The sequence below is a fragment of the Halichoerus grypus genome, chromosome 6, assembly GCF_964656455.1.
Source record: "Halichoerus grypus chromosome 6, mHalGry1.hap1.1, whole genome shotgun sequence".
Classification (NCBI taxonomy): domain Eukaryota; kingdom Metazoa; phylum Chordata; class Mammalia; order Carnivora; family Phocidae; genus Halichoerus; species Halichoerus grypus.
This window is the reverse complement of record NC_135717.1, coordinates 65520834-65545952: the sequence shown is the minus strand read 5'-3', so window position 1 is coordinate 65545952 and position 25119 is coordinate 65520834. Positions and strand designations below refer to the sequence as shown.

Sequence of the window (25119 nt, the reverse complement as noted above, 5' to 3'; positions counted from 1 at the left end):
CTAAGTGACTATATCTTTTAGATATTATAAAGGAAATTTGGACTCAAATTTTAAAAATATGATGTGTCAAAATAACTATCCATCAATCTGAGTTACTGTTGGTGTTGTAGTAATAGTGGTAGTAGTGGTGGTTGCTGTAGTAGTAGTAGGATGTAAATGTTTTTAGTGTTTTGATGTGCATATTTCCCCTTCTGTCCAGACGTGGTGGTAATGACTAGTATCTTCATAGCATAGCTTTTCTTTTTCTCTCTTACTAACCAGCATGTCTAGTTACTAAGGTTTGTTTCTAAACAATTTTTTTAGGCTTGTGGGAGGTTTGTTTTGTTTTGTTTTTAAATCAAAACTGTAACATTTTATTTATTTAAGAGCCTTCTATATCCAAAGTATCAGAATCAATGAGGACCAGTTTCATAGTGAATTGAATGTTAATTTTAGCCATACAATGAATATTAATGTAGTTACATTGCTTTGGTAAGTTATTGCTGCTTTGAATACTGAACCTCTTTCAAATTTTTATGCTTACCAACAAAATTTATACATTGGGTTAATTGAAACAACCTTTTGGTTAAATGATCCTTGGGAACTAATAAATTGTTTTTCTCTGTCAATTTAGTGTCACGTTTTGGTGACTGCCAGTAAACAGAATTTTGGGAGTCAGTCCTGTTGACTTTTTCTAAGCAATCTTTGGCAGTTACTGTCTTGTTAAAAATGAGACACAGTGGTAAACTTAGGAATGTTTACTTCTAGTTTGCTACAGTTTTTAATACATTTGTTGCCCACGTGAGCATTTGATATCAATTTCCTATAAATTATGTCCTCTCCAGAAAGAAATTGGAATGTTTACAGCTACTCAGTGATTTGTTAGAAATTACTATAATGCAGATAATTGCATATTTTAACCTGTTATGAGATCAGGTTTCCTATTTCAGAACAGTGATAAAATGAAGGAGGTCACTTGTGAAGTACTTATCCTATGAAACTCAATGAACAATTAACATGGTATGTGGAACACTCTTATTCCCTAGTTAATTTAGGAGGGATATCTTTACAAATAAAATTGTTACCTTAGAAAATAATAATGACCTTGTTTTACAGTAACAAGGGTTTTTCCTGGAGAGCTGTGTATAAATTTAGATATAAGAACTGTTTTTAAAGGAAACCTGTGATTGATGGTGTCTTTATATATGGAATAAACAGCTATTCCATAACATATTTATTTGGGTTCTAATTTACAGCATTACCTTAAATCTAGACATACCTGCTAGGTTATAGTGATATGGCAAAGACACAATATCCTGGAAATATCGCTGTTACTCATTTTTTTAAAAGTCTTTCCTTAGAATTTGAAAATTCATTGCATGAAAATGAGTGTGATGGTAAGCTTAAATCTTCCCCAACAGTTGGCTAAGCAACAACTCAGTTTAGGTTGGCTGGTGGGAAATGAACAAGGTTCTGCAGGTTTTTGTTTTGTTTTTTGTTTTGTTTTGTTTCATTTGCAAACTGTTCTTTGCGTACTTATGTTTGTGGTCCTTGTAACTGACTTCTGCTTTTTGTTTGTTTCCTTTTCTTTCCTTTATCTGTTGTACTTCCCCCATACTGTGTTGTTGCTGCCAGTATCTATTGCTCCACCCCCTCCCCCTATGCCTCAGTTGACTCCACAGATACCTCTCACAGGCTTCGTGGCCAGGGTGCAGGAAAACAGTAAGTTTGGAAAAACTGAGCTGTCAAAGAGTAGAGGCTGTCTCCTTATAGCATGCATGGCTGATGAGTCATCATTTTCTTACTTTTATTGAGAAGCTAATCTTATCTTGAAAATAGGTTCAGATATGTTTTTGAAACTGAAGAGCACGGTCTTCAGTTTTTTCTCTTGTGTGCATGATTACTGACCCATATAAATTTCAAAACTGCAACTTTCTTATTTACATGATCTAAAACATGAAATCTGATCTTTGCAGATTCTTAAGGAAAGTGTAATGAAACAAAATTCAAATTGTACGGAAACTACCAGCTTCTAATAGTTATTAGGGGAATTAGAAAACATTTTGTATTCTGTTGCCAGCAAATTCATGAGCATATAGAGTATGAGATTAAATTTATTATGCATTGGGGGCAGGGTTTTTTTTTTTTCCCCCTTTTAGTTACATAAAAATTTTAGTGAAAGCTTTGTAGAAGCCTCAGATTTTTTTTTTTTTTTTAAAGATTTTATTTATTTATTTGACAGAGACACAGCGAGAGAGGGAACACAAGCAGGGGGAGCAGGAGAGGGAGAAGCAGGCTTCCTGCCGAGCAGGCAGCCCGATGCGGGGCTCGATCCCAGGACCCTAGGATCATGACCTGAGCCGAAGGCAGACGCTTAACGACTGAGCCACGCAGGCGCCCTGAAGCCTCAGATTTTTATACAGAAGTAATTTTGAACCTATATAAAGATTTGTTGTTAGGATAAGAATGAATTTGCAAGAATAAGTAATTTACATCCAGGTTATCCATGTGAGAGTGATAATGGCGAGCCCTCTTTTGTGTTTTGGCTACATGCAGGCCCATGAGGAATATTTTTAAATAAACACATCTGTCCGCTTTTAGGTGTTCTCTCAGGGAGGTCAGGTTAATGATTTTTGGAAATTCTTTTGAATATATGGATTTGATTAGGATAGAATAGTTTATATTGCTGCCTGATTACCTTGAGGTTCCAGAAGATGTATAATCCTAACTGCACAATCAGAGTGAATGTTACTTGACAAAATAAAAAAATACCACCATTACTGAATTGTACTAGGCCAAAATGGCTGTTGAGATTGAGATGGTAAGGTGGTCTAGTAGTGATTTACTTCACGTGGGATCATTGCCATGCAAATAAATTTTAGAATGGTTTGAACAAATGTGTAACCCACATGATTACCCCATCTTCCAGGAGAATACAGTGTGGCAAATTCCATTGTTCAGCTTTTGCTGACTCTGTTGTGTAATTCTCCACATTTCCTCCCTTCCTCCAGTCAAATAATTGTTTATTCAGTGTTATGTCCTAGGCTCTGAGAAGAGTACAAATAGTCTAAGACAAAGTTTGTACCTTTAAGAAACATGTATGATTGAATGGGCTTTTTATAAAATGTTGTAGTTCCAAAATGTTGAAATTTCTGAGTGTAAACTGTCCTTATTGTTAACATTTGTTTGAAAACTCCAGTATGTTTAAACTTATAAAAAAAAATGTGAATCTTATTTTTTTAAGAAGACGTGAATAAGGGTAAATTGCCAGTCCTTAATGCTGTAAGAGTTTAAAAACTTGAGCTGCCTTACAGTCAAAAAGGGGGAGGAAATATTTTAAGATAGCCATAATAAACATCCATTTAGTGGGGCCAAAGCATATTGACTAGCATTTTGGTAACTCCTTTTTTTTTTTTTTTTAAAGATTTTATTTATTTATTAGAGGGAGAGTAAGCACGAGGGGGAGAGAGAGAGCACGCGCACACCAGCTGAAGGAGAGGGAGAGGAAGAAGCAAACCCCCCCCCCGCCCCCCACTGAGCAGGAAGGCTCTATCCCAGGACCCTGAGATCATGACCTGAGCCCAAGGCAGAAGCTTAACTGACAGCCACTCTGGCACCCCAACTTTTTTTTTTTTTTTTTTGATAGAAACTCAGTATTAATGTATACAGTTCTGGGCATGCATGGTTTTTGCTAAGGAGGACCATGGTACTTAATATTTTATTTTAGTTCTTTTCCTCAGACTTATGAACTGGAATCAGTTATTCTCCTTGTGCTGCAGAATGTGCAGCTTTATTTAGGATCTATTTTCTTTGAAGGCATGTTAGGAAGATTGATTATAAACTATATATCAGTATTTTACATGTTTTATGGAGTACGAATTTTCTGTGTTCTTCTCTTAAATATGCAGTTTCCTGTGGCACTCAAAATTGGTGATAATAAATGCCTGTGGCAGTTAACGTACTAAATGTGCTTCAGTTTAAGACATGAGCCCCTAAAAAAGTCCATGTGTTTACATCTGTTTATGATTAACATCAGGAAGCATTTTTGAACTAATTATGTGTGGTGCTAGACAAAGGATTATGCATAGAGAATTAGATTGACCAGACTTCTGCTCTTGTGTATATATGATTTGGAGATAAGCCAGTGTAGATTCACAGCAGTTGGACATGAAGACAATTGAGTGAAAACATGAAATTGGTAAGTTACGTATAAGTCAGAGTAAATGCAATTTAGGGATTCAGGCAAACATACAATTTATCATTAAGCCAAATTAAGGATATGAGCTGTGGCTCTTTGATGTTAGGATGGATTCATACCCATTTTTTTCTCCTCTCAATAGTATTAGAAAGCTTTGTGGAGAAAGTAGGGGCAAAAAGGATCCAAGCATTGGATGGAAAAATAAATTATAAACCTGCTTGATAGCCTTCAGAATGAGCATCACTACACAGGATTTATTTTCTCATAGTCTTTCTCGTCCCCTGATAGGATCCAATAAAAATCACAGAATTAAAGTGGTTATGGAAGTAGGGCTATTATCCATATCTGTTCTAAGTTTGGATCCCTTGGTTATATTCTCAGCACGTTATTCCAAATAGGGAGGAGTAAACTTTAAAACCTGTATTACAAATAGATTATGACTGCATGCTTTGATTACATAAATAGCCCCAGAAATTGGCATTTGAGTTAGTATGTTGGTATTCTGAGTTTCTCCCCTGCAGATATTATAGAATTCTTTGTATCAATTTGTGTCAAAACATTTTCACGTTTTTTTTTTAAGATTTTATTTATTTGAGAGAGAATGAGAGAGAGAGAGAGCACAAGAGGGGGGAGGGTCAGAGGGAGAAGCAGACTCCCTGCTAAGCAGGGAGCCCGATGTGGGACTCGATCCCGGGACTCCAGGATCATGACCTGAGCCGAAAGCAGCCGCTTAACCAACTGAGCCACCCAGGCGCCCCAAACATTTTCACATCTTTAACTTTCAAAGAAATTTGTGGATCAGAAATTCAAATTAAGAATTAGTTGTGTGTTCTAGCTTTGAATTCCTTAATATTGGGAGCACTTGTTAGCTGGTATCATAATAGTTGAGGGAGCTCTAGCCTGACATTTTCTCATTTCACTGTTCGATTATTTAAATCACACACATACATGTAACCACACCCATCTACAACTTGAGGTATGAGTCGTTATTGTTTTGCATGATATAAGTTCCTTTTTGTTTGTTTTTAGTTATTACATCTTTCTGCAACACTTTATTTTAAAAATCTTTATTGTGGATGTATTCTTAGAAAATTGGATCTTTAGGATCGAGTCTTTCCCCCATCCCATACTTAAGTTTTACTAACAATAATGCAAAAATTCTTAGCTTGTTTTCTGCATTTAAAAAGTTGATTATGAATTATAGACATTTCTGAAAATATTCAATGAGATTTTGTATTAGCTTGGAATTATTTATTTTCTAATTTAATTTCTCTTACTAAAATTTAAATAAAAGAATAGAAAACCTACACATAGAAGCAGACCTGATACTGCCAATTTTTTTCTCGATTAAAACAGACAAAAATAAATATCCACCCACTGGAGGCTTATTTCTAGGGAACTAAAGGATAACTAAAAGCTAAAATCGGGGACCTGAATGTGCACAGTGAATTGGTTATCAAACCTTAAATGTAACGGTATACATAACATTTACAGTAGTCCAAATGAGAAATGTGACATAAGGCTTATTTAAGGAGGTAGGCTAACTGAAGAGTGACGTTTGTTCTGGTCCGAGCCTTGGAGTAAGGAAACTTCTTTACTCCTGTGATCCTTACAAAGAGAGACATTGTGTCCTAACTTCCTGCATTCATTAATTTGTAGCACTTCCTAATACTCTCATTTTTAGCTTATTTTATTATTGCAGAATTACTATTAAGAGTAGTAGAAGCTCTAACACGCCAAGCTTTTATTTCTAATCATTGCATGTTTTATTATAGTGCATGCTATATACAAATTAGAGCTTTCTTAAATTCTTTTAACTTATGAATTTTCATTTACTGTAATTTCTGATTCAAATTAATTATCTAAATTCTTTTAGTTGCTGATAGTCCAACTCCACCACCACCACCTCCCCCAGATGACATCCCCATGTTTGATGACTCTCCACCTCCGCCACCACCACCTCCAGTGGATTATGAAGATGAAGAGGCTGCAGTAGTTCAGTATAATGATCCATATGCAGATGGGGATCCTGCCTGGGCCCCCAAGAATTATATTGAGAAAGGTAAGGTACAGTCATCATTGAATTGAGGTAAAGGAAACCTAACCTAATTATAGAATTTTAGAGCTATAAAGAACATCCAGTCCAGTGTTTCTCAACCCTTTGAATAGCTTTATCAGCCAACATAATTTAGTTAAGTCTTATTTCCTATACATTTCCGATATAAAGGGATGGACTTTATTTTTTTAAGTTAAAAGTATGTTACGATGTTAGATGTGGTTTTTCAAATGACATAGGCTTCCAGCTGGAGATGAACTTGCCTGTTTGCATTTTATAGATGAAACAAATAAAGCACAGAAAAGGAGTTAAATGACTTACTAAAGTTATATAATTAGTAAAGATTTAAAACAAAATTTCTAAGCTCTTAGAAACCTTTCATATCTAAATATTTAAAAATATATTGAGACTATCATGAGGAAGAGCCTCAGTTAAGGTTTTCAGTTAGTTGATCTTGTAAAAGAGAAGATAATCACTAGAATTTCATTTCATGAGATTATGTATAACTCTAACATCCAAATTTATCAAAATTACCTGACATTCACTATAATTTTGTATTAAGAAACTAGTGGTAGGAAAGAAAGAAATCCTGTTTTTAGAGAGTTAATTGCTTTTCTTCATCCAGCTCGTTTTAAAATCTGTATTTGTCGAGTTTTGAAAAATGCTTGTAATGTAGTTAAGCACATTTGACTGCCTTTGAAATATATTCCCTTCCATTGGTCTTTACTTGATTAATTGACATTAAGCAAGTAGCTGTAGCTCTTGAGACCAGCAGCATTCTCTTGTGCCAAAGTTTTGAATACATGGCTAAAAGGGAATTTGCTGTTTGCCTTTGTGTGTGTGTGTGTGTGTTTAAATTTTTTGAGTATAGCTGACACAATGTTATATTAGTTTCAGGTTTACAACATATGATTCAGCATCTCTATAGGTTATGCTGTGCTCACCACAAGTGTAGCTGCCGTCTGTCACTGTACAAGCTATTAAAATACCATTGACTACATTCTCTAGGCTGTACCTTTTTAAATATTTTTAAACTGTGAATATTCTACATACTGTTCAGGAAATCTTGAATAGTCTATGTTTAGATTCTCCTCTACCTTTAAATAGAGATATGTTGTGGTTATTATGAGGTTAATAAACTTAAGTAGTCTTGAGTTGTGTACCTGTATTTCCTGGTTTAGAAAAGCAGATTTAACTTTAAATTGGGACTAATATGGAACTAATAAAAATTGATCAATTTAAAATGATATAATGGTTAATACACTGGGCAATAGAGCAGAATTACAAAATGTCTTTACAAGTTGAAATAATAGTCTTAAGTTAGTGGTCATCACACATGTTTTGTAGAAGGTCAGATAATATTTTTAATTTAAAAAAATTGAGGTATAGTTAACAGCAGCATTGTTTCAGGTGTACAACATAATAATTTGATACGTTTGTATTGCAGAAACGAAATACTTTTAACTTTGCCAACCATAGTCTTTTTTGTCACAACTACTCAGCCCTTCTGTTGCAGCACAAAAGCAGCCATAGACAGTACATAAGTGAGTGGATATGTCCATGTTCCAATAAAACTTTATTTACAAAAAAGGCAATGGTTTGGATTTGGCCATGGGCCATTGTTTGCTGACCCGTAGTCTAAATCAGAGAGTTGAGATTTAGTAGGATTATATTTCAAGTCTTTTTAAATAGTCACCTTTATAATCACAAGATGAATAAGACCTGGTTTAATAGGAATTTCGTTGAATATATTAATCATGAATGTTTTGGACATGAATGTTCCAAAAGCCACATTCTTAGGGTACATTAGGTGAACTGTAACCTAATATATACCAATCTGATCATATCCATTATATTATACTGGTATCTATGTCTAGTTTTGAGTACCACATTTTAAGATCCTGCAAATAGGAATGTCTTCAAGAGGAGAATATCAGGAGGCAAAATATCTAGGAAGTGCATCTATAATGTGAAACAGTTGAAAGCATTGTTTCTAAGTTGAGAAGATTGCAGGGGAACTAAGTAGCTCTCTTCAAATTTTTATCATCTAGAAGTAGGATTAGAGTATGAAACTTTGAGTTCCAAAAAATCCTATAGTACATACAGAAGGGGGAGTTTAGCTCTGTGTGAATTAAGATTCTGGAGAGTGGAATGGACATTGACTTGTTAATGATTAAGTACTCAGCAGTAAGCATAATTATATGAGAGAATATATGCATTGGGGAGGTGAAGTTGGGAACGACTAGGATTCATTTACAAAAGGACTTGGAGAATAGAAACAATTAATTTGTTCAGTACTCTTACCATCTCTTTGTCTAAGTGAAACTAAAAGCATGAGGAAAAGAAAGCTTTCATTCTTCTTTGAGGGTGTCAGGCTTTTGTCATGATCAGTCTGAAAGTCCTCTACACCACACAAACTCTAATCTGTCGTGACTCTGAGTACAAAGAAATTAATGTTACCGAAGCTAATAAATAATTGACAAATTAATAAGTAATATGTTAACTGACTAAATTATTACACTGTTTTCCTTCCTAATGGTTTTCTAGTAATCACTCAGTTTTCTTGAATGGTTATTTAGCCAAAAGTAATACCAGGATAATAATTTAGTATTATTTATTCTGTATGTTTTTGGGTTTTTTTGAAACTGGATAGGTCAGTGAGCTTATAACTATGATTCTGCTGCAGGATTAAAATGGAGGAGAATGGACTTGAGTTTACTTAATACAGTTTTGTAAAGGGCAAAAAAGGCTGCCTATTTTAATTTTGTGAATGGTGCTATGGATCAGTACTTCAGATGTCTTCCTTATTTATAATTCACTAATTCAGAATAAATAGGAGAAGTTATCTTTCTCAGGGGAAAAGGGAGTTCCAAAATATCTTAAGTGTCCTAACAACTGTTTTAAGAAAAAAGATAACACGGGGTAATGAAATCTCTTTTCACATATACTAGAAAATTGCATATAACTTTAGAACTATCAGGCTATAAAGGCAGAATGAAGGAACAATTATATTCATAAACCAGTTGTTTGGAAAACTAGTAACGTTTTGATGACTGTCCTTTCCACAGTACTGTTTACAAAGGAAGTGAATATTTTGAATTCAAAATAATCAAATACCACAGAATCGCAAACAGTTCTCTAAGTCTTAATTAATGGGTCTTTGCTCACCTATTTCCCCGTTTTAAAAAAAATATCCAGTTGACCTTTAAAGTATGTAAATACTCTCTTAAACAATCTAGGTTTGGCTCCATAAATTACATGCTTATTTTCTGTGGATAAGTAGCATGAGATTGACCTCCCAGGATATGTGTATTTTTAAATTAGGTTGGGTTGTTACCTGATTTACTGATTGGCTCTGTAGCTTTGCCCACTACGTATTTTGGAAAATGGTGTTTTGCAGTGGTTGGTGCTTAGTCGATATTTGAACAAATGAAACATCTAATAAATATGAAAATTCAGGGATCTTTACCGGATAGATTGGTTGAAACTGTGGACGTCTCTCTAGTCAAATTGTAAATTTGGTCCTATGATCAGGCCAGTGATTTAGGCACATGGTTGGCCACTGACTTACCTGTTCTTACCGATGTAAGAATTAACAGTATTTGTACAAATAGTTGGTTTTGCTATACTATAGATTTAGCTGGCATTGCATTTTAAAATACAGTTAAATGTTGGAAATAGTGCACTTACCATGGTATTTCAACTGTTCTTTCCATAGTTGTGGCAATATATGATTATACAAAAGACAAGGATGATGAGCTTTCATTTATGGAGGGTGCAATCATTTACGTAATAAAGAAGAATGACGATGGCTGGTATGAAGGAGTCTGCAATCGAGTGACTGGTCTGTTCCCTGGGAACTATGTTGAATCAATCATGCACTATACTGATTAAATTTTTTTGCTTTTAAAGTAGGTTCTTAATCTCAGTCATACTGTGGGACTATTATGGTTAACAGAATTGTCTTAAAATGTTTTAAAACGTGCCCATTCTTTCAGGACATGCCGTTTTATTGGTATAATTGAATGTCTACCTGTAAGCATACATCTTTGAGGCAGTTTGTGTATTGCTAAACGGCAATATATACAAGAGGCTGTCCATAACTGATTATGCTTATGTACTTACTTACACAGTTAACTTTATGACCAGCCTAAGTATTCTGGGGGTGTGGGGTATAATATTTAACAAATCATGATTCAGATTGTACCATTACATGTTTCAGTGCAGCATGGTTACTAACGCTATGTCAGACTAATATTAAAATCAGAAAATTTCAATCCTGGTGCTGGTCATACTTTTTGTTTAGACTTTCTCATTCTTGAAATATACTATTTGTTTAAAGCATGCATACAAATTTATGTATTGAAATATACTTAAAAAATCCAAGATGCTTCCAATTTGTGTAATATTTACTTGGAGTACTCGTACTTAGGTCTCTTGAAATGAATTGAGTCTCTAAGGTCTCCATGTGAAACAAAACAAAGGGTTATCTGTAATGTTGTAATTTGTACCTAAGTTTTTTAATGAGTGAATTTGCATTATAAATTTTTTCCATTCATAAATATATAAGTGAACCAAAGGTTTTTGTCCTTTCATTCACTGGTTTGCTTTTAAAATAAATAAATAAATGAATAAATAAATGAGTAAATAAAAGATACTGATTTATTGCAGAATTATGGTTCTATTTTCTCAATATATTAACTTGGAAAAAAATATTAGCCTTATCTCAACCTGTCCCAATGGCAGTGACTGATTTTTGCAGATTTAAAATCTGAGATGGGTATTTACAAGTCAATCTACTGAATTCCTTTTCTAAAGTAACTTTTTCAGAGCTAAGAAAATGTGTTAAAGTGTGCACATTCTGTAAGTAAAATTCTTAAGGGCTCCCGTATCAGTCCTTCGGTTTTCCAGTGGATTGTTGTATACTGGGTTCAATGAAAGGAAATTATAAGTATCTTTTACATGTTGTTTTTGTAGAAGTGGGTGCAACTGACTTTTGAATAGGCGCTATTTAATCCATTACCTGGCACTAGCAACTTAAAAAGGTTTTAAAAAGAAAATAATTCGTAAAAAGGTGGATCATGTATTAATCAGTGAACAGGGAATATACCTGACCAACAGATTTATATTGTCTTTTGAAATAATTGAAATGCAACACATGCACTTTGTGTGTCTCCTCTTAATTTAAGGGAAGGTTGGAGGGATGTTTTTTTCTTGTGTGTAATTCTGTATTGCCTAGGATATTAAATTAGAGCACTCAAGTGTGGGTTTCTATGTATTGAGGATTTGTTTGGATTTCAAATTACAGTTATGTACTGGGCGTTACAGACTTATAACAGCATAGTAAATGGTAAGACTAGTGCAAAACATTTATTTCTGAAAATTAAAGGCCATTATTGCTATCAAATCAATGTGACTGTTGTATATGCATTTTGCCTTTGTTAATTTTAAACATGATTTCAGTATCACTAGTGATCAGCTAGCTACCTTTTTCATTTTTTTCAAGTGGAATGTTCTCTTAATTTTGTATATAACCTGTTGTCTAAATTTTATGTACAGTCTTTTATAATAAACCATTCTCCTATATGAAATTTTGGATACTGTTAAAATCTAATGTGGATTGAAATGTAGACTTCACAGTTTTTGTGACCTTTACTCCTAAGGTGAAACACGATAAACCATTTGAATTTTAACATTGATTATTTATTTGTGTAATGGCTTTACATGTGGATCTTAACAGTGTAAACAATACCACATATAACCATCAAGATACCTCGATTAGAATTTACAGGACTAGAGTGACAGATTCGGATGGTCTAATTACATTTAAAAAGTTTTCTGAAAAAATTTTGTCAATAAAAAAAAAATTGCCCATCAATAAGGTTGAAATGATTTTTTGAAATGATTTTTGGTTATCTGCACATAAAGCAAAATATATTTCACAAAATTCTTTAGGCACAGTCTGGTAAAATAGCTGCCAGAAATAACAAAGAGTTGTCATTTATCTCTTGTGAGTACAATTTCTGAAAGCTGTATGAGGGCGTCTCTTTCAGGGGACGGTCGAAGTTTACTGATCTCTCTTACTGCTTCGTGGCAGTACCGCTGTGCGAGGTAGGTGGTTTGCTGTACACCGTCACTCTGGTGGGGGGGGGGGGGCGTGGACAGAACAAAAGAGGACAGACACATCACTCACTGATCAGCTCTTAAATTCCTGCTATGATAGAGAGCTAAAATATATTTTTATCAAGATCAGGTTAATAGCCAAACTAAGTCTCAAGTGCCCTCTCTCCAACTCATCACTCCAGCTTCCTCTGCCTACTGTGTTGAGGCACTTTTCTCGGACTGAAGCACATTTTTATTCTATCAGCATGCAAGGCAACTAACTCATTAATATTAAATAGCCACCTACTTTCCCTTATTTTTAAGTATTAAATTTTTAAGTAAAAAAAAAACTAAAGTTCAAAAAAGAACATACACATAACGAAAGAGCGCATATGATGGAAATCAACAGTTCCCTTCTTCCAAAGACACCAGCTTTATCTGCTGGTTTTAATGTCTTAATTAGCAACTTTAGTTATTATCTATTGCCTTTCTGCTGAGAAAGGTGAGGATTTAGCCCACCCACCCCACGCCTCCTGATTTGATAATCCTATTACTATCTTTAGTTCTTCTGTTAGTTACTTTTGTCATTATGTAGCACCAACTACTTAATCTCAAGGATACCAGTGTTCTTTAACACCATAGAGATTTGCATTCTCTTCTGGAGCCATGTTTTTACGTTGGTTCTAAAGCTGAACACTAATAAAACACTGTTTCCGTGATGTAAAGATATGTTTACTACAGAATCAAGTCATGTACTGTCACTTCCATTTCCTTCCCCATCGTTCCAAGCTCACGAGCCCGCTGTCATTCAGAACAGAATTTTCCTAACGTCACTCTGAAAGGCCTCTGATTTTTTTGTACTTTACCAATTGACACAAAATAGGATGCATTTTAGTTTGCTCTGCCTTAGTGTACAGAAGCCTACTTTTGAATGTAACTGCCTGATCCATAATCTTTCTGCTGCCTTCATCATTCTGTTTGCTGCTTAGACTGACCGCCTTCCAGCTCTAACAGACAGCTGCCATCCCCAGCAGGTTTCCATCAAACTCTAGTTCATTCCACTGGTTTGAGTGCCCACAGCTTTCTCTTTCATGGTGTTTCCATGTTGTTACCGAAATACATCCACAGATAACTCACTCAGAGAATGGGTACTGGAAGTCAACTTTATAGTATAAGTGTGATGATGACTTCTGCGTTCATATGTAATGAATGGTTTGAATGGATACAGAATTGTAGGTTTAAAATGTTTCCTCATCGGGGTGCCTGGGTGGCTCAGTCGTGGGGTATCTGCCTTCGGCTCGGGTCATGATCCCAGGGTCCTGGGATCGAGTCCCACATCGGGCTTCCTGCTCGGCGGGAAGCCTGCTCCTCTCTCTCCCACTCCCCCTGCTTGTGTTCCCTCTCTTGCTGTCTCTCTCTCTCTGTCAAATAAATACATTAAAAAAAAAAAAAAGTTTCCTCATCATTTGGAAGGCCTTGCCTACTGCCTTCTAGCATCCAGGGTTTTTGCTATACACTGAACTCTTCTCCTAACCACTCTTTAATTTCTTTTTGGATTCTCTTCCTGAAACACCCATCGTACTGATCCTCTCAAAGCTTTTCTCATTTTCTTTCCTTGCTGTTTACGTTTTTGAAGATTTGCTCATATCACGTTGTAACCCTCCTTTGGAGCTAGTTTTTCACAATCATTTAGACTTTCTTAGAGCTTGTACTGTTTTTTTTTTAATAGTTCTAGGGATACAGTATTTTTCCACCCCTATTAATATTTTTCCCTGAGTATTCCTGTTTATCTTTTTCCCTGAGTATTTCTGTTTACCTTGGTCTCACTCAGCAAGCTTTAATCAACCATTTAGTAATCCTACTAAGTAAATCCTAATCCATTCATATTTAATAAACGAATAGGGATTAGGAAGGAGCTCTGGGTGAAGGGTGCTAGGATTTAGAGGTCTTTGGAGAATTTAAGAGCATTCTTGTACCTTTCTAAATGCATTTCTGCCTAGGCTTGCTGGATCTTCTTCACTGTTTTGCTAAGAGCAACAGTTAATTTTCCCTCTTTTCAGTCCCACTTCTCACTTCAGCCTTCAGTAATACTATTTCTGACACCAGAACCTCTCCCAGGTACATTGACCTCTTTATCAGCTACAGCCCCTTCTCATACTGAGTTTCTATTTTTATTTTTTTTTTAAATGTTTTATTTATTTATTCATGAGAGTCAGAGAGAGAGAGAGAGAGGCAGAGGCAGAAGGGAGGGAGAAGCAGGCTCCCCGCCTAGCAGGGAGCCAGATGCGGGACTCGATCCCAGGATGCTGGGATCAAGACCTGAGCTGAAGGCAGACGCTCAACCATCTGAGCCACCCAGGCGCCCCTCTCATACTGAGTTTTTAATAGTACTGCCAAACTACCCTCCAAAGAGGTGGTGATGCTTAACAATATAGAGAGTTAGTTAAGGGAAATACATCCTTTGGAGGGGGTCTTGCTTTTTGGAAGTCTGAAGGTGATTATTTGGAATTCTTTTAAGTACTGCACTAACCATAGATCAGACCACACATTAGCTTACTAAAAACTGCTCACCCCATCTCATTCATTATATCTACTGGCTCCAGATGACTTTGGGTTTGGATTTTGGAAACAGCTCATTCTCAAAAGATAGTTATCAAAAGTGAGAATATGTACAAAATGGGGCGCCTGGGTGGCTCAGTCGTTGGGCGTCTGCCTTTGGCTCAGGTCATGATCCCAGAGTCCTGGGATTGAGCCCCGCATCTGGCTCCCTGCTCTGCGGGAGGCCTGCTTCTCCCTCTCCCACTCCCCCTGCTTGTGTTCCCTCTCTCGCTGTCTCTGTCAAATAAATAAAATCTTTAAAAAAAAAAAAATGTAAAAAAGATCTGGCTTCTACAGAAAAGTTCTGAGGATATGTGGCAGTGTATCTGAAATAAGCTCACAGCCGCTGAAGGTGAAACAGTCCGCCTCTGTGGGCTCTTTTCTTGAGGGACTAAGGACGGCCAATACTGAGGTGACAGCTGCGAGCACCTGATAACCTGGTGGTGGCAAAGATGAGAGCCTGCACCAGGAGGCGTGTCTGGGTGACTGGAGGACAGCAGTGCTGCCTGCCAGTGGATTTGGGGAAGACTGGTTTCAAACCAGTGGGACTCAGCCCCTACTACACATTAGAATCACTTGGCTAGCTTTTAAAAAAAAATCCCAGTGTCCAAAACCTTACCCAAGGCCACTTAAATTAGTCTTTAGATAGAAGGGAGGGGGGTGGGGGGATGGGTTAGCCTGGTGATGGTTATTAAAGAGGGCACGTCCTGCATGGAGCACTGGGTGTTATATGCAAACAATGAATCATGGAACACTACACCAAAAACTAATAATGTAATGTATGGTGATTAACATAACATAATAAAAATTAAAAAAAAATTCTAGAGGAAAAAAGAATTACAAGTTTCTCTTTCTCAGTTTTTGTCAAGTCAAGAATTGACCACACTTGGTTTTGTATCTAAAATTTGTTACATTATTTGGTTAAAGAACTTGGCAGTGTTGTACCTGCTCTGGCCTTATTTCTTTGTAAAATAATCATACCTGTAATACATATTGTCGAGCTCTGTCCACATCTCCAGGCAAACTGAACCGTCTCATTATCATAGCATTCATTTCTGGGAACTAACCATAAAGAAAAAATATTTATTGCTCTTGTGAAAATCAAATGATCTAACACTAAGTTTGTAACAATACGAAAAGACAAAAAGGTGATTAAATGTTTAGATGGTGGGGGGGGGGGCAATAAATTGTAGCAATTAAAGAAGCAGAGCTAAGAGAGACATCTATTTTCCATGCCCAGGGACTGAGCTGGTGCTCAGAAGAGGCAGCTGTTGATCCTTGTTCATTCTGGTGTTCTTTCTATTCTATTCTTGGGTCCAACACTGAGTAAGAAAGAGCGAAGGAACAAACTACATCCCTAAAATCTCCTTGTTGGCTTCTCTTACAGTTCTCAAACTTTAGATTGCACCAGAATCACCAGAGGCCTTCCTTGATCAGTAGGATTGGGGCCTCAGCATGCATTTCTAACAGATTCCCAGATGATATGGATTCTGCTGGTCTCTGCTGACATTTTGAGAAGCAGTGGCCTAGGATGAGGGTGGGAATTAGGCATTCTACTTTTAGTGCTAACCTGAGTGACACTTGAAAGACACTGAGGTATCTGAGCAGAGGGTATTATGAGCAGAGTTCTACCTCAGCAGCTCGTCAAGTGGGTCAGAGCAGGGGCTGCTCAGTGTTGACTGCATGCTGGTCAGTCGGGAAGCTTATGGTTGCCTGGATCTGCTCCCAAAGATTCTGATTATATTGGCTGGGGTGGGGTCTGGCCTGGGCATCAAGATTTTAAAAGCACTCCAGGTATTTTTAATGTGCAGCCAAGTTTGAGAACCACTGAATTACAGGAGGTAGAGAGGCCAGTCACGTTACTGTAGTTAATTTTAAAGACGACCAAAGTTAAGCTGTGGCACCAAGAGAAAAAAAGAAAATAGGTACACTGAAGATAAAAATCTATATTCTGCAACATGTAGGAACAATTCAGGAGAATCGTCACCATTAACAAAATCAGGAAGTCAGGACACCAGATCACTTCATTTTCTAGACCAGAGCTCTAGTCCTGTTGCCTCCATAGTCGAGTGCGTCCATGACCTGTGGGTCCTAGCCTCCTCCTCAGTGTCGTGCGGGAGCTTAACCAAATGAGCTGAAATCCGTTAGCTCTGGCAGCTTCTGGTTCCCTGACATAAGAGGTAAGATAGGTTTGGTTCTGGACACATCAGTGCTTACAGCAGTTGCCAGTTTTTCCCTGGCAGTGAGCCTGAAGTTGTTGTCCTGTAACCACCACCACGGTATTAGTAATCCTAGAAGAAAAAATAGGGCACACATAGAAAAACCTCAACCGGATGATGACAGATGAAGAATTAAGAGTGTTCCTTTCAGAGCAAAGTATGCATTGGAACAAAGTTCTAAACATGTAGAGGCTGCTCACATGCTTATAAAATGTAAAGGCCAGCAAATGGTTAGTTCTTAAAACCGGTAATTTGTTTTAGTTACTGGCCTTTAAGAATAGAACAATTTAAGTTTCACAGGAAACACATCAGGAAGCTCAAATCAATCAATTTTAGGGGTAGAAAAGCCAAATCAAGTAAGCATTTGTCTTAATACCGCATTCCAAAATTGGACTTCTGGAAGGCCATATCCTCAGAGCTGAGAGGACACTGTCCTGGGCGTCTAGTAAAATTACCTTGTTTATGGTATATGAGCTTTTTCTGCAGTACCAACAAGGGTGGTAAAATGTGCTGTGTGTGCTGACTCCTTTTACTATAAAAAGCATCGAGACAGCAAAGTTTGAAGAAAATATTTGCAACGATGTGACTACATCCTTCCTTTAAACATGTGGTGTGTGCAATTTTAATATGCAAATACTGAACTCTTCCTCTAGGCATCCCCATCCCCTTAACTGTGTACGTGGAGGAGAAATGAGGAGCGTGATGGGAACAACAGTTGCCTGCTTGCAGATTTCTTGAGAAATAAGAAAATTTTTGTTTGTCCAGGCTGTTTTAGTTAGAGGGCCTACAGGGAGACCTTCTAAGAGTAGGACGAATCAGGGGTATCTGGGTGGCTCAGTCGGTGGAGTGTCTGACTCTTGGTTTCGGCTCAGGTCATGATCTTGGGGTGGTGGGATTGAGCCCCGTGTCCGGCTCCACACTCAGTGGGGAGTCTGCCCCTCCCCCACTGCTTTCTCTCTTTCTCTAAAATAAATCTTTGTGGGGGGGGGAAGCGTAGGACAAACCATATTCTAACTGTGAAATGTATCCATAAACTAAACTACAAAGGTGATGAATAAATGTAGTGAGCTTACGCAAACAAAACCTGGGTAGCTAGGGGACCAGCTAGTCACACAGAAGCCCGTACAGCTGGTGCGGGGGCTGGGGCTGCTGAGGGTGGCTGGAAGTGCGGCTAAGGATGACATTTAGGTCTGGTGACTTATCAAATAAGAGAAGCAGAAGAAAGGAAACGATCTTTTAAAGGATTGAGAACTAATGTAATCTCATGAAAAAAAAAAACCCAAACAACACTTCTATTTTGTTTCTGAAGAGCTCAAGATCCAACTTACATGCTCTTTTAAAAGATCTGACATGACGTTTTTGTTCTTACAGGAAATATGTATACACATATAGATGTAAAGACACCGTCTTCGCTGGGACCCCTCCAGAAATCCCGAAATTTTTCTTAAAATCCCCTGTACTAACTGTTACCCAGAAACCTCTTTAGAGAGATGTCAAAAATAGTGAATCCAAAGACAGGGAGTTTCTATTAAGTTGCTGGGTCCAACAAATTCCTATTTCAAGACAGTAACTGTGTTAAAAAGGAAAAATGGCTTCCCAAAGTTGCTTGTTGTGGTCGAGACTCAGAGTTTGCAGATGGAAAAACTCAAAGACTAAGAATTGGCAGACAAAACTCACCCACCTACGGAAAAAGATTACAAACATCTTACAAGGACTCCGCTAAATGGGCAGGTTAATGACAGATCCAGAGGGCCGACACAGAGGCTCTTCTGGAGCGTCGCCAGTCCCAGAGCACACGAGTTACCTGCTCTGTGGGAAGCCCCACGGGGGATCAGACAAGCTCTCATCAACGTCCGTGCTGGCCATAGTAGGACATTGAGGAGTGAAAGGAATACTGGTCTTAGAAGAGTTGGTGTTTAATTGTCTGCTGTGCCAGTTACCAGATGTCTAATTTTGGCCAAGTTTGCGCATCACTTTCTTATTTGTAGAGTGGGCATAATACCTACCACAAAGAGGAGTTGTGAGATTAGAGATACTGTATGAAAGAATCCTTCGCAAACCGTGAAAACAATTGCACTTTCATTAAATGGAGATACTGCACAGTCTCATGTTATTTTGGAATTTGTTTTACTCAAAATCACTTTTGGCCCCATAAATCTTTTCACACATTGCTGGCCCAAGAATCCCCTTTTTTTGACCGTGTAATCCACGGTAGAGCCTAAACTTGATGTTTTCTTTGAAAACAACTTTAACTTTTTTGAGTACCTTTTGCCTATGCGCCACAGGACAGAACAGCCAGTCTACTTAGGAAACAAGCTCTGTCCAGAGTCACTTCCTGCTCAGCCTCACTGTGTGTTCCCTTTTCTAAGGCTGCCCTGCGCGATTTTTCATTCCTTTTCCTACCGCCTTATGGGCAGATGGGAACAGTGCTGTCTGGTGAGGGTGAGTGGGTGCCTCGTGATGCTGCATTTCCCAGTGAGACACCCAGAGCACTGTGGTTTGGGATGCTGTAAGCTTTTGTGTGTTCCTTTTCCTTGCCCTTTTTTTATTTTAACCCGGCATTTTTAATCTCTTATGTATTACTCACTAATTCATATGTAGGAGTGATCCATTTTTCCCCCTGACTTTGACCCACTATGTCCGAAGGGAGAATTATTCACTACTCCTTTGTGTAGAGGAAAGCAAATTAGTTTCTTCTGAAATATGTTGACAGTGAAGCAATCAGAAGAGGCATCCATTCTCAATCAATCACAGACTTGGCTGTTAGTGTCACTGGGGCTCAGGACGACTACTTGTAACTGTTAAGATTTCTAAAAGTATGACAACCAAAGCTTTTTGGTAGACTGCAAGCTTCTTTCGGGAAAAGACCTGTTCCTTAGTCATTTTGATAACCTCAGGGCTTCACTAAAGGCATCTTCACTCACATTTGCTAACCAGGGTCTCTGGAGCAGGCTGACTACTGTTCGTAGTTGTCTAGACGGTGGGCAGTGACTGATCCTTCTACCCTCGGGCATGCCTTTACATTTACAGGGCTCATGAGTTCTCTGCTTTTAGGTGGGTAAAAAATAAAATGTTCCTTGCTCATGCTTTCATGTATACAAGGGGATTTTATAAATTTTTGTCAGAGCTTAGCACACGTTTTAATATTCTCCTTGAGTTTTGGGGCCGGCAAGTTAGTCTCCATAGGAGAAAGGACCCATTTATAGCACGCCTTTTCCTTCTCACCTCTGTCTCAAAATTCTGCGAGGACAGAGCCTGGCAGTGAGGACAGGTATTTCCACAATCCAACATCTCTGTTCGGAGCCCTCGTTCCTCAGTTGACAGCTGTCCCCTGGCCCAGCAGCCCCCCCTCCCCCCGGCCCCCGCAAAGCCATCAGCCTCCTCCGAGGAGAATTACCCGGGTTACAGCTCTGCTAGACAATGGATAAAAGATGATCTCTCCTTTCTTGGATCAGAAATTGATCAAAAGCAAGGTCACTGGTTTCAATAATGGAATCACTGAGTTCTATGGGAGACACAGTTTATCTTTGTAAATTCTGAGAAAGAACAGAGGCAAAATCTCAGAAAGACTAAGAGTTACTAAAATTTTAGACCAAAGAGCTAATTTTTAATTTCATGGCATGGTGACGAACATCTTACTGCTTTGCTAAGTTTTAACTGGATTAAATATACTACAAAGATGAAAATCTATTAAAAAGATGTCCAAATGCCAGCCAATATCCCACTTACTTCAAACCACATTTGGCCCAGCCCTAAGCAATGTGGCAGGGCTCCAGAGCAGGTTCTAGAAACGTCTGCCTCACAGACCCTGCAGCATCTCAAGTTCCTAAGCTCTCATCCACATTAAGGAGGATATGAAGGCAGCTTTACTTCCTTCCTTAACGGACAGTCCCTCAATCTGGAGAAGGAAGAAACTATGGTTCTAGCAGTGCATTCCACTGACTTCTTGACATTTTGAGGCCATGGCCAAGGCTGAGAGCAGCAGTCTCATTAAACTTCTAGAACTGCAGAATTTCTCAGAATTTCTTATGCTCGGAGGCCCTTCCTGTGCCTTTTTAAGGGGCTCTGAGGCACACCCCAAGTCCAGTCCCGAAACCAAGATGCGGAAACCATTCACCTTGTCAGTGCCAAAAATATATGGAAATCCTCATAATGCTACCTTAAATGCACACAGCATTTAATCTGTAAAGTACCTCTTGAACATTATCTCCGTTCCTCCTCACTACGGCCCTGGGAGGAAAGTTGTAAATCTCAGTGTCACAGATAAGGACACAGATGAAGCTTAGAAGTAAAATAACATAACTGGTCCCAACATCTCAGTGGCAGAGGCCAGGATCAAATAGAGATCTGAGGTCTCTTATGTAAATGCTTTCCCACGCCTTCCTTATCTGAACCTTCCCGTCCGCTGTGCCCGGAAGATACCAAGCACTGTGTCAGAGGGAGTTTGGAAAACGTTACCTGTTGACAAGCAAATAACACTGGGCCCGTGGCTAACCCAAGCTTCAGGTCCGCTGATGTTGGTTTGCCCATCTGGTCAGAACATGAGGTGAAGTCTAACACGTCATCTATCAGCTAGTGGACGGAAAAAAGGAATGTCAGGAGGACGGCCAGCCCAGGCGTCACCGCTGCCCTTCCCATTGTGCCAATGGGCCATGTTCCTAAAAAACAGACGACCAACCTGAAAGGCGATGCCCACGTTTTTTCCGTATTGATAGGCAATCTCATGCACCACTGGGTCCGGGCATCCTAGGACAGAGACCTGAAGCAGAAAGAGAATTCTGGAATAAGTTGCTGACAATGAGCAGGGCAGCCAACCGAGGTGGTGAGGCTGTGTTACACAGTCAGGAGATCCCGCCATCAGAATGAGACCAGACATGCACAGAATACCTGTGGGTTGTTTTTTTTTTTTAAGATTTTATTTATTTGACAGAGAGAGAGAAGGAGAGAGCCAGCACAAGCAGGGCGAGTGGCAGAGGGAGAAGCAGGTTCCCTGCTGAGCAGAGAGCCCGACGCGGGGCTTGATCCCAGGACCCTGAGACCAAGACCTATGCTAAAGGCAGACGCTTAACGACTGAGCCACCCAGGCGTCCCAGAATACCTGTTTTTAATGAAAGGGTTCCAGCCCCCATCTCAGATGGTTCTCTTAAATTCTAGGGAAGCTACTTGCCACCCCTCCTTTCCCAGGATAAGACCTCTTTTTCGCTGCTTTCAGCACTCAGCAAACTGGCCTAAATGTTGGCTCTATTTTTATTTTTCTATTGATTTAGCCATTTTTTGGGAACAGATATCTCATCTGCTCTAATCACACACGATGTTGCCATATATTTCGTTTGTAGTTCCTTTCTTTTAATAATTTTTGGTGATTTCACTTTTTTCTCAAATGCAGTTATTTCCTGACACGTCTGTAACAGCCTCTGCCCGCGCTTCACACAGTTTTCTCATTAGCAAAGGGTCTTCACTGGTCCTACTTGTTTGTTTCTTATGCAAGAAGTAATTAGCTACATAAAAGCCCCCGCCCCCCCCCTTTTCCGTGGAAGAGAAATAGGACTTCTAAGTCTTTCTAAAACTCAAAAAAACCCAGCCAGCACTGGCCACTTGAGTGCATTTCCCACTGCTCTGCTAAGCATGCTAAGCAGGTCCTGCCACATTTCTAGAAAACAAAGACTGGGTAAAAATCAAAAGCGGGGAGTGAGGGAGCGGCATCGACTTCACTGGAGAGGAAATGTCTATACTGAGTGCACGAGAAAGCCAGATGGCATCAGTGTCCTGCCTGCCGTGGGTCACTGATGATGATGAACTCGGTCTTCTGCCTTCAGTCCCGGCCTCCGCGGCCTCCTGGCCGGGCGCTCTGCAGTCAGGCCGCTAGGGGCGCACTTACGCCCCTTGCGACACCACGTGATCTCAGTGTATTACTTGGTATTTCTGTGCTTCGGTTTCCCCTTCTGTAAAAGGCAGGATCCAGAGCTCTTAGCTCGTAGGGCTGCTGTAAGGAATGCATATCATGCTACTTTTAAACCTCAGCACAGTGCCTGGCACCTGGTTATAACACTAGATGTTTGCTATTATTGTTAATAATCCTCCTCCTCCTCATCCCCTGGGCGCAGAAACCGGAGCTGGGCAGTGTCCATGCACCGCGGCTACTGAAAGCCAGATCCCACTACTTGCTCAGCCCTGAGGATGGTTTTGATGACGCAAGGAAGCCTGTGACTGTGTCACGTTTGGCTGCACGCCCTCAGATGACAATGTGCGTGTCGTGAAAGGTCAGGCGGCCACTTCCTTGAGTGAATAATAAACTCAGAACTGCTACAGGGAGGGAGTCCTCTTTCCAACCTAGGAGACCACATGCGACACAATTTAGAAACTCTGGCAAGAGTGAAGATATCCATCAACTTGGCTGAATGAATGAGCAGACGAGATTCGGGCAGCCGGGGATGCGCTGAGCTCAGAACACGAGGACACCGCCTTTCTAGATGGAAACAACTCCCAGGGCACTCCTGTCCACGCAGTTACCTCAACACAAAATAGCACCGAAGTGCCAGCTTCCTTCCTGAAAAGTCAAAGACATTTAAAAACTCCATTCTATTTCTAAACTCACGGGATTAAAATTTATGGAGTACCTAGGATGAGCACTTTACATTATCTTAGTTAGACCTCACAACGTCCCATAGGCATTTCTTCTGTGGTTGATGGCTGCCAAGAGCGAACAATTCCTGAGCACCCAGTACGCACAGGTCCTGGTCTGAGGTTTCCCGCGTGTTAACGGACTCATGAGCGCGGCCCGGAGGCCCAGAGAGTGCGGACCAGACGTCGGGGGCTGGGGAATGGCGGAATCAGAATGTGAACCCAAGAGGTCTGACTCCAGAGCCCGAAGAGGTCAAGTGACGTGCCCGAGGACGCACACGGCCATGCGGTCGGCGCGCACCGGCCACCGCTCGCTCCCACGCGCTGACCCGGCCAGGAGCTGCTCTTCGCGAGCGCCTCCTGCTTCGCGGGCGGGAACGGGCCATTTCCGCTCCGAGCTCGGCGACCGCGGTGTAAAGGCCAGTCCTCACTGCCCGCAGAGAATCCTGCTCCCCCAGCCTGTGGACGGGTGGCCTGCGGCTGTCCCTCCACGGCCAGAAGGTCACAGGTCCCGCGTCTTTCCGGACGGGGGTGGGGGGCAGGGAATGGTTAAGGCAGAGAAGGCGGAGCTCGGCGAACCGTTCTGTGGGAAGCAGGCCCACGGCCAGGTCGGTCGTGCCTCTCGTGGGCGAAGGGCCGCACCTCCTGGAACGTAGCCGGGCTGGCGGCCAGTCACCTGCGCTACCGTTCTGACTCGCGGAGCTTTGTTACGGTTTCATACACTAGAAACGGACAGCAGCCTCCAACCCCAAACACAAAATCCGTAAGAATGGGAGGGAAGCCCTAAAATGGAGTAAAGAAAAAAAAAAAAAAAACCTAACCTGTATTTCAAATAATAATGTAACCACACTGAAAAGGGATGAAAGGTAACTTCTGAATACAGATCTTTGATTGTATCATCCTCAGGTTAAAGACAAAAGGAGCTATAAACAAATACTGAACTACTAGGGTTGTTTTGTTTTAACAGAGATAGGAAGTTACCAATTTTTAAGCCCCTATGCTATATATATTCTAGGGAATTGAGCAAATAAATATACTGGGGAGAATGGGAGCCAAGCTTCTTACTCTTGGGGAAAGGAGTTACAAGTACAGTTGACCCTTGAATAACATGGGAGTTAGGGGTGATGACACTGCCCCCCCATCTCCCCTGCAGTTGCAAATCTAGGTATAACTTTTGACTCCCCCAAAACTTAACTACTAACAGTCTCCTTCTGACCAGAAGTCTCCCTGATTAACACATTCGATTAACACATATTTTGTGGTTATATGCATTATATCCTGTATTCTTATAATAAAGTTAGAGAAAAGAAAATATTAGAAAAATCGTAAGGAAGAGAAAGGACTTT

The 25119-nt window shown here is 39.6% G+C and overlaps 2 protein-coding genes across 16 annotated transcripts in view; one reads left to right on the top strand and one right to left on the bottom strand.

Annotated features, from left to right (window-relative positions):
- ABI1 (abl interactor 1) overlaps positions 1-11926 on the top strand; it is a 133490-nt gene extending 121564 nt beyond the window's left edge. For 5 of the 10 annotated variants that reach the window (XM_078075270.1, XM_078075265.1, XM_078075264.1 and 2 more), the window contains 3 exons: positions 1615-1701; positions 6054-6239; positions 9952-11926. In XM_078075270.1, coding sequence (XP_077931396.1) covers positions 1615-1701; positions 6054-6239; positions 9952-10127 — 449 coding nt within the window. In that variant the 3' untranslated portion in view covers positions 10128-11926. The remainder of the gene's footprint in view (positions 1-1614; positions 1702-6053; positions 6240-9951) is intronic. The other 5 variants (XM_078075267.1, XM_078075273.1, XM_078075271.1 and 2 more) reach the window with 1 other exon arrangement.
- PDSS1 (decaprenyl diphosphate synthase subunit 1) overlaps positions 11915-25119 on the bottom strand; it is a 42308-nt gene continuing 29103 nt past the window's right edge. For 3 of the 6 annotated variants that reach the window (XM_036092313.2, XM_036092314.2, XM_036092316.2), the window contains 4 exons: positions 21831-21911; positions 21611-21724; positions 15915-15995; positions 11915-12371 (listed from right to left, as the gene is read on the bottom strand). In XM_036092313.2, the coding sequence (XP_035948206.1) occupies positions 12231-12371; positions 15915-15995; positions 21611-21724; positions 21831-21911 (417 nt within the window). In that variant the 3' untranslated portion in view covers positions 11915-12230. Of the gene's footprint in view, positions 12372-15914; positions 15996-17150; positions 17225-19008; positions 19155-21610; positions 21725-21830; positions 21912-25119 lie in introns of those variants that run through there. The other 3 variants (XR_013449018.1, XM_078075274.1, XM_078075275.1) reach the window with 3 other exon arrangements.